The sequence below is a fragment of the Oratosquilla oratoria genome, chromosome 9 (genome assembly GCF_046742065.1).
Source record: "Oratosquilla oratoria isolate Oo_2021 chromosome 9, ASM4674206v1, whole genome shotgun sequence".
NCBI classification, from domain to species: Eukaryota; Metazoa; Arthropoda; class Malacostraca; order Stomatopoda; family Squillidae; genus Oratosquilla; species Oratosquilla oratoria.
This window is the reverse complement of record NC_134785.1, coordinates 32,356,040-32,368,539: the sequence shown is the minus strand read 5'-3', so window position 1 is coordinate 32,368,539 and position 12,500 is coordinate 32,356,040. Positions and strand designations below refer to the sequence as shown.

General features: G+C 40.1%; 2 protein-coding genes across 2 annotated transcripts in view; both read right to left on the bottom strand.

The window, feature by feature from the left end:
* The window catches only part of LOC143028028 (uncharacterized), a 1,561-nt gene extending 315 nt beyond the window's left edge, over window positions 1-1,246 (bottom strand). The window contains exons 1-2 of the mRNA XM_076189670.1: window positions 379-1,246; window positions 1-290 (exon numbers count right to left, since the gene is read on the bottom strand). The exon at window positions 1-290 is cut by the window's left edge and continues 315 nt beyond it. Of these exons, the coding sequence (XP_076045785.1) occupies window positions 1-290; window positions 379-1,246 (1,158 nt within the window). The remainder of the gene's footprint in view (window positions 291-378) is intronic.
* A 33-nt stretch (window positions 1,247-1,279) lies between these two features.
* On the bottom strand, window positions 1,280-3,412 carry LOC143028027 (uncharacterized). Its single transcript, XM_076189669.1, has one exon. The coding sequence runs from the start codon at window positions 3,410-3,412 to the stop codon at window positions 1,280-1,282; it is 2,133 nt and encodes a 710-aa protein (XP_076045784.1).
* Between the last annotated feature and the right edge of the window lie 9,088 nt (window positions 3,413-12,500).

Here is a 12,500-nt window from a genome sequence, read left to right as displayed (position 1 = left end):
AATGTTCTTGGTTTCATGAAAATAAGCACGCCCTTGAACATGTTTGACAATCAGATTTTCCGCGTGCTTTAGTTCATGGATCTCAAGTGGTGAATTTTGCGGAATCTTCTTCTTAAGAAATTGTACTAGCCTTAACCACCAACCAACGGCCTTCTTTAATCTGTAAAGGCTTGAATAGTGCTCAATCAGCGTATCGATCGGGTGTTGGGTGACGTCCGACTGACACGTCTGTACAATACTCGTGGGATATACCTCACGCCTCACCTCCGGGTCTTCATCTTGAAGGTACCCTACGAGATCATCTTGTGCTGGCCATGCACACTTGTAATTCGACAAGAAGGGAGGACCATTAAACCAAGAAGCTGGCAAATTGTCTACAAAGCATCCCCACTAACATGATGCCACTGATTAGCCTCTGAAACCTGTCTAATGAATGTGACACGATTCGACACAAAGGTCTTGAACCTTCTTGTCTCTTCTGTATATATGCCAGAGCTATAGTACTGTCAGACCAGAAGTTAGATTTGAGCAAGGGGATATCCAACTCTCTTCTAACAACATCTAATTTGGCTGCTTCAACGGCAGCCGAAATTTCCAATCTTGGTATAGTAACTCCTTTGATGGAAGCTACTCTCGCTTTACTGGCTAGCAGAGCTACGTGTACTTTCTCATCTTGATCGATTGTCCTGATATAAGTGCAAGCACCCAATGCAACCTTACTTGCATCACAAAAATTATGTAATTCTGAAGTACAACCATTCCACTTAGGCAAAACACATCTAGGGAAGCGAAGTCTCGAGATTTCATATAATGAAGCTATCCATTTCAACCACTTCTGACACAAAGATATAGGAATATTTTCGTCCCAAGACATCTTAAGCCTAGTCGCCTCCTGGAACAAAATCTTGGCTGGAACAATGATTGGCAAAACTAAACCTAAAGGATCGTAAGTCGAAGCAAGTTGACTCAACATAACTCGTCTAGTCACATTCTGTGTTTGAACACCCTTACTAACGAAAAAGAAACAGTCGTTCTCGACGTCCCATTTAATCCCAAGCACTTTGCTATGCACATTTGATGTCAATTCCTTTGCTTCCTTAGCCCTGTCTTGCTCATTGATGCTCTCTAGCAATTTGACGTCATTAATCATGAATTTGGTTAAGTTAAACCCTCCGTGTCTGAGGACACTTCTAGTATCTTCAATTACCTTAATTCTCTCTTCAGGTGACGCTACGGACTTTAACATATTGTCAACGTAAAATGACCGGAGTAGCGTGTCTTATACTTCCTCACAAGGTTGCATGTCTTCCACAGCCTTCCGCAAGGCATAGGTGCTACTACTAGTGCACCATATTCCGCCAAAGGGATGCGAGGTCATTCTTAACTCTCTTATTTCATCGCTAACATACCATAGGAACCTTAAAGCGTCTCTATCGCTAATGGGAATTTTGACTTGGTGATACATAGCCTCAATGTCGGCCGTGATGGCGTAATGATATTGGCGAAACCTGAGTAACACGTGAATCAACTTATTATTCAGGTCTGGGCCCTGTAGGCACTGACTGTTCAGACTGACTCCGTTCTTTTGAGCAGCACAGTCGAATACGACTCTCACCTTACCTGGTTTGGTTTCGCTCGTAACGGCATGATGCGGTAGGTACCACACTTTACCGTCATCTCTCTTTAAATCAACCTCGGGAACATACTCTGCATACCCCTTCTTTAGCAAATCTGAAATATTCTCAGAGTATACATTCAATATGCCGGATTTCACCAACCTTTTGTGCAAACTTCTTAATCGTCTCTCGGCGACGTCACGATTATTGGGCAAGTTTGGCTCACCTCGCCAAGGTATTGGCAGTACATAATGCTCATCTTCGTATCGTGTTTCCTTATCCCAAATGTTGATAACTTTCTTGTCATTCTGAGATGGTGCCCTATCTTCACATTCATTTTCTATCATCCACAAGCACTCAATATCTGCTTCGATCGAGCTTGCAAAGCACGGGCCGACATTATATGACTTACCCGTACCAATTGGGCCATTTACAGACCATCCAAAGTAGGTCCGCGCAGCATAAGGTTGGTGCTTATTCCCGCCTGAGCCCCCTCTGACCTCCAATGGCTTTAGGAGCCAAGCGTTGCCCATGCCTATCAAAATGTCTGGCTCAGATACTTGACTAGTATTCAAAGTTATGCCCTTTAAGTAGGGGAATTTATCAATCTCAATTTTGACAGGTGGTTGCCTAACAGGCACTCTCGGGACGACCATGACATTTGTAACGCTGGCCTCTCGTCTACCATCCGGTGACGTAAGGCTAAGGGATACTACCTTTGATTGAGTTTCAATGGTCCCCCCTACTGTACTCATGGTGTACTCCTTAAGGTCTCCTTTCAGACCCAACTCGAGGGCCACCCTTTCCGTGACGAAAGTAGTGTCTGATCCACTATCTAACAACGCCGTGACCTTAAGTTTATTATCCACGACAACTGGTAAAATGGGTAGATAAATCTTCGATCGAGCATCATTAACATAACCATTCATGACCACACTTGATTCTTGACACTCCGAATTTTCAACTACGCCCCCATTACCCTGAGAGTCCTTTGCCGGGACGTGGATGAATTTTGTATGCTTTAAACCACATCCAGGAACTGAACAAATGGATTGTTTGAAGCATTTGCTAGCCCCGTGCCCACCTAATAAACAATTGAAACACAGCTTGTGTCTTTTTACGACTTCCAACCGACATTCAGGTTTCATGCCTTTAAATTCCTCACAGTAGAACAGTCTGTGTCCTTCCCCGCACACCACACATGTACTACCAGCACGCCCTAACTTGACGAGGTATTTAGACTCAGATGCTGCTACATTACAACTTGTGTTCCTCACGTTTTGACCTTTACTTGTGGATTGCAATCCATAAACCGGATCACATGCCTCATCTGCCATGACATTGATAAACTCAGCGAATTGACTGAGAGATGGGTATGTGTCCGTTTCTCGTTTGTGACTTAAAGCCTTCTGCTTCCATTTGTTACGAACGAACCCCTGACACCTCTGTAAAATATCTAAGATATACTCTTGAGTGTTAAACCTTTCATACAATTCTAGTTTTCCAAAAGTAGCAACGGCCATTGTTAAGTCATCACCCAATTGCCTCAACTCTTGAGGCTTAGATACCATCTTACCATTTTTTAAATCATTGACAATTTGTTCAGACACAAGGTGAGAATTACCAAACCTGCGTTTCAATATATCGCGGGCTTGCACGTAACCAGCACTATTTCCCACCAACGCACAATTTTTTATGGCAGCTTTCGCCGGTCCCTTGGTGTATTGTAATAGACGAGTCAATTTGATCTGAGGGTCACTCACTTTACTGTCTATGAGTTCATCAAAAATTGTCATAAAGAGATTATACTCAAGAGGGTTCCCTTCAAACACGTCTCATTCAACTTTGGGTACACTTAAGATCCCAACTAGTTCGGCCGGTGAGACGTCTAAACGTTCACTTTCACTATTTTCACTGTCTACGCGGGACTTCGCACATGGAATTTCACTTTGAGTCCTTACCTTAAGGAATGCCCTGGCGTCTTTTATCACCTTTATATACTCCTCTTCAGTTTCTTTGTACCATGACTCGCTGGCCTCCAATTCACTTTCATTGTTGCCCAGGAACGTTTGGTAAGTGTCGTGTGCCGATTCGAATTCATCGTAGGATGTACGGACACGGTCTAGTCTGTCCGTAATGCCGGCTACGTCTTCCTCAGCGATTAGCCGGCACAAGGTTCCCAGGTGACGTGTGACCGCTGTTTTCCTCTGTCGTCTCACCACGTTGGCCTGCTCCATGACGGTGACTCAAGTCGAATGACTGTAGGGTATTGTCGGCCAATTGTTGTCTTCTTATGATACGTAGGGAATAAATGGAGCTCCGATTGGACGCTGACTGCAGGTCATTCTAAAAAGAATGTTTTTATTGTCAAAAAATTTGTACATTACAAAAATATACATGTAAATGCCAATTAATAACAGAAAATACACAAGTATTAATCAATACGTTGAGTCGTAACTCTCACATCATAAATTTGACATCAAGTACATAGTCACAAAATTTCACAAAGAAATGACATCACATCAACTCACCGACTTGTGCGTCTCCGATCCCTACGTCCGTTGACTCGTTTGACATTACAGTGGTGAAGTGGAGGATTGCGACATTATACGTGACTTGTACCTCCCTCTAACAGCGACTCTGACTAATGCCAGTTAGAGAGAAGACGACCTTGACATGCTGGCCCCCACACACCATCTACCCACAACTTCTCCCACACTCGACCAAGTCGATGCCGGTGACTGGGGGAAATTGTACAACTGATCGTACCGTGACACTAATTGACGGACGTACAATGCACAAATCATACCGTGACATTAACGGACGTACAATACAAATTATTTATTCCACTCCTGATTTTTATACAATGAAAGCAGTAACACAAATTTACGCCTATGGACGTAACAATATTTATATAACTCTCTCTTATAAAAAGAGGAACCGGGGAAAGACCATACACGCCTACCCTTGGTCAATTAGTGACCTGGTGGTCATGTAGTGTGGGTATTGATGGAAGATGTCCGTTAACGATGTTGGTGACTATGAGTCCGGATATTATTTGTGTATTAAAAATTAAGGGCTATAAATTTTAAATGCTCAGAGAAAAAATCCCAAAGCAACACTTCTTTTGATGTTGTCTAGATGCTGACTGAGATGATTAAGATATCTGCCTGAGTGGGTAGTTTTTCAATAAAACGTGAATGCAAAGGCATATCTATTTCCACTCTTCATAATTGATATATCTAAAAGAGGGATATTACCCCCTCGCCCCCTAAATCAGATCATTACCGGGGGTTCGATAGCCCTAAGTTAAACATTTTCGAAGTACTCCATTTAAAATTGGCGAAAACAGGAGAATGGTTAGAACCTGTGCTACAACAACACTTTTGTCTGAAAAAAAAAAGCGTTCTGAAAAGAAGAACCACTTAAAGAAATACAGGTGCGAGCTAGAGTAATTATTTTTGAGACGAGAAGGGAAAATTACTCCTGGAATGTTTGTAGCTTGATTTCCAAGCATTCCAGGACACTTAAGAGAAGAACATGCCATAGCTTTAACATGAAACATCGTAGAGGAAATCGCCGAGATCTTAAAAATATTTACAAAATATAGACGCCATCTAATCTTAGATGCATTATAATTTACATGAAAAAGTTTAACCGAAATCTAAACATACAAATAGAGGATCTTAAGGCCCTCCAAAGCATGCGAAAAATCGCCACAAACCCAAAAATACGAGGTCTGTTAAAAAATGCGCGGACTGTCTGAATTGTGCGGCTCCAGTTGGTTCCAGGGGAATCCGCTTGGTTTCGTTAGGTTTGTACAGATCAGCTGATTACGACGCCATTTCCCGATTGCGGATATCTTTATTTGTGTATTAGCTACGCGGTTTTTAGCGAAGTGCGATTTTTTCGTTTGGCGGATTTCAGAATGAATGACGTGAAGGAGCAACGACTTGCTGTGAAATTTTGTGTTAAACTTAGAAAATCTGCGACTGAAACTTTTGCTATGTTTAGCACAGCTTACAGTAATGTTGCTATGAAGCATACGGCATGTTTCAAGTTGCATCGCGTTGCTGCGAAATTTGTGCCACGCCTGATGACGGACAAACAAAAAGCCCATCGCGTCCAGGTTTGTCAGCAACTGCTTGATCGTTCAGAAGAAGATGAAAATTTCTTATCACGGATCATAACAGGTAATGAATCGTTTTTTTTTTTTTTTTTTTTTTTTTTTTTTTTGACGTTGCAACGAAGGTCCAATCGTCCCAGTGGATGAATAAAACATCCCCCAGACCCCAAAAAGTTCGCCAAGTTCGATCGAAGGTCAAGGTGATGCTGACAGTTTTCTTCGATGCTAAGGGTGTTGTTCACCACGAGTACCTCCCCGAAGGCTCCGCAGTGAACCAGATTTACTACATTGAAGTTCTGAAGCGTCTGAGGGACGCCATTTGTCGCAGAAATGTGGAAGAGTGGCGACTAGTTTTTCCATCACTACAACGTTCCAGGCCATTCATCCCCTCAGAACTCGCAAGTTTTTGGCCAAACACTCGATCACTGTTCTTCCCCAACCCCCCTACTCACCTGACCTTGCTCCTTGCAATTTTTTATTGTTCCCCAAACTCAAAAGTTCCTTGAAAGGAAGAAGATTTGAAACAATTCCCGAGATTAAGGCAAATGCGACGAAGGAGATGAAGGACATTACAAAAGAAACGTACCAGGACTGTTTCAACAAGTGGAAACGCCGTTGGGATAAGTGCACGCGCTGGGGAGGAGAGTACTTTGAAGGGGACCCAGATCTGTAACTTCTAAATAAAGTACATTTTGCTTTATGAGGTCAGTCCGCGTATTCTTTGAACAAACCTCGTAGGACTAACCACCAGAAACCTAAGAAAACAATATTACGTCAAAACATGAAGCCATGTGACAATTCATCACTACTCGAACTACCCCATAACCTCTCCCAATTACCCGGTAACCTTCCCCAGTTAACCGGTAACCTCCCCCAAAAAAGAGCAAGTATAAATACAGACATATAAAGTAAAATATCATGACACCATTCCTAACTAGGAACCAAGGAGATAGTTCATTAAATTCCGCTCTACAAATTACTTATATAGAGGGAAAGTCCTAATTTGACGATAGGGAGGGGTTTGTATATGTATACATGTATATATAGGTGAATAGAATCACCAGTGACGATGTAGTCAATCAAATAATTCCGACAGTCATCCCCGGATTCGAACAGAGGCTTGCGAGAACGGAAAGCCAACGCTCTACCAACTGAGCTATCGGGTGTCTAAAATTCTCCAACCTGGGAATTGATCTTACTCCCGAGGTATTAAGTCGACTGAAACTGCCGTCCGTACTTAGTTTTTACGGAGAAGTAACACCACTCGTAGATTCGTGGTTAAACTGGTACGTTTCCTTGATGGACTTTCATCGTTGTCATACCTGAAAAGAATCACCAGTGAGAGTGTAGTCGATCAAATAATTCCGACTCCCCGGATTCGAACAAAGGCTTGCGATAACACGAAACCAACGCTCTACCAACTGAGCTATCGGGTGTCTGAAATTCTCCAACCTGGGAATTAATCTTACTTCCGAGGAATTAAGTCGACTGCTAACTGCCGTCCGTACTTAGTTTTTACGGAGAACTAACACCACTCGTAGCTTCGTGGTTAAGCTGGTACGTTTCCTTGATGGACTTTCGTCGTTGTCATACCTGAATAGAATCACCAGTGACGGTGTAGTCAATCAAATAATTCCGACAGTCGTCCCCGGATTCGAACCGAGGCTTGCGAGAACGCGAAGCCAACGCTCTGCCACGAAGATACGAGTGGTGTTAGTTCTCCGTAAAAACTAAGTACGGACGGCAGTTAGCAGTCGACTTTCTTCCTCGGGAGTAAGATTAATTTTCAGGTTGGAGAATTCTAGACACCTGTTAGCTCAGTTGGTAGAGCGTTTGCTTCGCGTTCTCGCAAGCCTTTGTTCGAATCCGGGGGCGACTGTCGGAATTATCTTATATATATATATACATGTATATATATATATATATATATATATATATATATATATATATTTACATACATATACATAAATATATATATATATATATATATATATATATATATATATGTATATATACTGTATATATGTACATACATATATACTAAATATGTTATATTCATATATATATATATTACGTATGTAGACATACATATACGTACATATGTATATATATATATATATATATATACATATATGTATGTGTGTGTGTGTATACGCACACACACACACACACACACACACACACACACACACACATATATATATATATATATATATATATATATACATAATTTACCTTGTTACATCTTCATCACCTCCATTTAACTAAAATGATTGGATTAATAAGAGATCAAGGAGGATAATACCTGGCCTTAGAGGCACTACCTCTTCTCGTAAGGGTGAAACAAGTTTGATATCAACCAAACAATCAGTGACGATAGAACAAACAGATATTCATATAATATATATATATATATATATATATATTGAATCTTAATTACATTATAGCAATGACAATCTCTCATGAGATATGCAATATAATTCTCTAACATGGACACTCCTTCGGATTTGGAATATTACGACAAATATTTCTTATAAACTCAAGCCTGGTAACTTACGCTTACAAGACATGGAATAAGTATCACATAATTAATGCATTGATTCAGTAAATACATAACACTGTTCTTCACATGTATAAGTCCTTGGATTTAGAATACTAGGACAAACATTTCTTAGTAATTCAAATCTCATTTATATTATCTACATACACGTGGTATGGAATGGATATCACTTATTATCAATCAAATCTTTGAGACAATATAATTATTACTTTTTGACATAATTACATAAAGTCCAGATTTACATACTTTGTATCTATGCTCACTCTCTGGTTCAACTTTTCCCCCCTTAAATACTTGAAGACACAAAAACGAGGCGCGTAACATTGAACTTTGGAACAACACATGAACAATGGTACTGCTTCAGCTGTACCAAGGAGAGAGGAAGATATTCTCCTCCACAGGATGGTCGACGACCACTATATTCCAACAACCGATAACATCGACATACACGTTCACTAATGCAAATCGTACACTATTTGTATTTCACAAGATAACATAACAAATACCTTCTTGAATTCTTATACACCAAATAGAATAGAATCTAAATCATACAATGTATACGTAAATATGTTTATTTCCAACGAACTTTATTTCTCTTCTTAGAAATTGGGATGTACATAGAGAACTGAAAGAATAAGTGGGTGACTATCTTACGCAGTATTGTAATACACACACAAACACACTCACACACACACACACATAAACACACACACACACACACACACACACACACACACACACACACACACACACACACACACACACACACACACACACACACACACACACACACATACACACACACACACACACACACACACACACACACACACACACACACACACACACACACACACACACACACATACACACACACACACACACACACACACACACACACACACACACACATACACACACACACACACACACACACACACACACACACACACACACAGACACACACACACACACACACACACACACACACACACACACACACACACACACACACACACACACACATACACACACACACACACACACACACACACACACACACACACACACACACACACACACACACACACACACACACACACACACACACACACACACACACATAATTTTTGCTATATATATCAAAGATATGGATGAAGGAATTGAACGTTATATGAGCTTCTTTGCGGACGATGCAAAATTTTTGAAAAAAGTGAACACGGAAGAAGATTGTGAGTCGCTACAGAGTGATCTCAATAAATTATTTGAATGGAGTAGAAAGTGGGAGATGAAATTCAATATTAAGAAGTGTAGTATAATGAAATTTGGAAGAAGCAAAAAAGAATAGTGGATCATATAAATTGGGAGAGAAAGAAATTAAAAAAGTAGAAAATGAGAAGGACCTGGGAGTCATTGTTATGAATAATGTCCCCTGAGAAGCATATAACAATTTTTTGGGAAAAATTATAGTTTAATAAGAACAATCAAAGTGACATTTACATACCTGGACAAAGAAATGGTGAAGAAAATACTAGTCACTTTGGTAAGACCAAGATTGGAGTATGCAGCGACGGCGTGGTCACCGAGTACAAAAAAAAATGTATAACAAAACTTGAAAGAAGACAAAGAGCAATTACGAAATTGGCACCAACACTCTCAGAACTATCATATGAAGAGAGACTAGCAAATCTTGAGCTACAGACATCACAGCAAAGAAAAGAGAGAAGAGACTTGACAACTATTTATAGAATTATGAAAAGTATAGAAACTATTGATGGAGAGGATCTAATAAAATGGAATAGCAGAAATACTAGAGAACATGGAAAGAAAATCAAGAAAGACAGTTATAGAAGAGACCTGAAAAAGAACAGCTTTCCCCACAGGGTAATAGTCGTATGGAACAAGTTAGATGAGAAAGTGGTGTGTGCAAAAACAATACACAAATTTAAAAACAGTCTAGATAAAACGAGATATGAAGACGGGACATCACGAGCATAGCTCCCCTTCCCGTAAAATACAACTAGGTAAATACAAGTAAGTAGATACACACACACGCACACACACACACACACACACACACACACACACACACACACACACACACACACACACACACACACACACACACACACACACACACACACACACACACACACACACACACACACACACACACACACACACACACACACACACACACACACACACACGTATAAATATATATATACATATATATATATATGAATATATATGTATGAATATATATATATATATATATATATATATATATATGTATGTATGTATATACATACATATACCAAAGGCTTTTTCCCACTTACACGGGGGGGGGAGGTAGCCAAAAAGAAAAAGGCATAGAAATCACTCCCACCCATTCCATCCCCTACATACTCCACTCCCCTCCACCCTCCTCCCTCCCCTCATCTTGGCACCTCCTGGATGTCGGGTCATCCCTGCATCCCATCCACTGCCCTGGGTCAGAAGCAGTGTCGCAAGACACAGCATATCCACAGCAAGGCCATTTCATGCGGGAGAGAACATTGTTATACAAGCTAATGCTTGAAATCATGTTACACTGGATGTTTGTAATAGTGTTATATTCTCTTATAAATATTGCCTCTAAAAGCTTAAGTTTACATGCATCCCTATTACTTGCGATTATTCTAGTGTTTTTGTGCATAGAAATTCTCCTATTGAGAATACATCTAGTATTCTAGTATGTTCAATGTAGGTTGAGTTAAACCCCCACCCCTCTCCCTCCAACCAACCATTCTGTTTCCACCACATCCTTTGTCAATGTGAAGTCGGGTCGTAAGCACCCTCTCCCTTCTCCTCCCACCCACTCCCTCCACCCTCCTCTCCAACCGATATCACAACCCCCACCCCAACCCCCCAACCCCCATACCGACGCTGCCAAGACAGGTCACACCCCACTACCCCCTCCCCCTCCACCACCTGTGCAGGTTAGGCTTTGATATATAACCCAAAGACCCACGCTATCTCTTGTCATTTCTTTAAATTCTTTTGATTTTGTAAGTATTGTCCTCCAACAGTCTATGTATCTGTATTGGTTTACAATTTTATTTATAGATGTCTATTTTCTTTATTGGAGAATTTTTTTTATTATTCATACCTATGTTCTTTGTTTCTGTATGTCGGTAATTTATATGTTACAGATTTTCCTGATGATGTCTCCTTGCAGACGAAACGTTGAGAATTAAATGAATTACTTTGGCAACTTGGTTTATGCCCACCCCCCCAAATGGCCGAGTCCTTGTTCGAAAGCTTGAGAATACCCATAAGAAGATTTACAACCTCCTCACTGCTGTCGATTTCAACAACACCTGTTTATATATATATATATATATATATATATATATATATATATATATATATATATATATATATATATATATATCCCTCTGTTTCTGTCTTTCTCTCTTTTTCTCTCTTTCTCTCCTCCTTTTTCTATTTCATAATTCATGTTTCTCTTTCTCACTTGAATTTACTTTTTCATCATTATTTTTTTATCTATTCTTCCTTCTTTTTCTCCTCCTCCTTCTACTTTATCTCCACGTTCTCTTTGTCTTGCTCTTTCCTTTTTTCTTTCTCTTTCTCTTCCGTGTTACATACTGCACGTCTATTGCCTCAAATTCGTCCGTTTTTATAAAAGCACGACAAAACGCGCCTCATCTTTAATGCTTGTGATGCTTGCTTTACTTACGTGGTTTGTAATGTGTGCTGTATCTTTAATGCTTGTGCTGGTTTTGATATCCACGTTTGCTTTCAGTGTGATGATTGTGGTTTGTTGCATGAGCTATGGTTGTTACTTGCAATGTCTAGATTTTGTGACATGTTTAATGTCAGCTGGGCCTATGTTGTGTTTGACACATGGCAGCACAGTGCAGAGGGGGTGTCTCTAAAATAAAGACACTCGCCTGGTGTTATGTAGAAGAAAATATGTATAAGAAGGTTAAACAAGATTTGGTTACATTTCACATTGCATGCATTTCATACGTTTTTGTTATGAATTCTTTAATACTGCGGTGTGCAAAAATGCAACGATTGTTATGTCTTAAATGCAGGCTTTACGTATGTAATGTGGAATGTATACATTATTTGAAATATGTGCATTGAGCATCCTTAGGTTACAAGCAATTCCTGCAGTATAAAGGTTGCA

Bases quoted from the DNA above. Each gene is read 5' to 3' on its own strand.
- LOC143028027 (XM_076189669.1), bottom strand. From the start codon at position 3,412: ATGACAATTTTTGATGAACTCATAGACAGTAAAGTGAGTGACCCTCAG.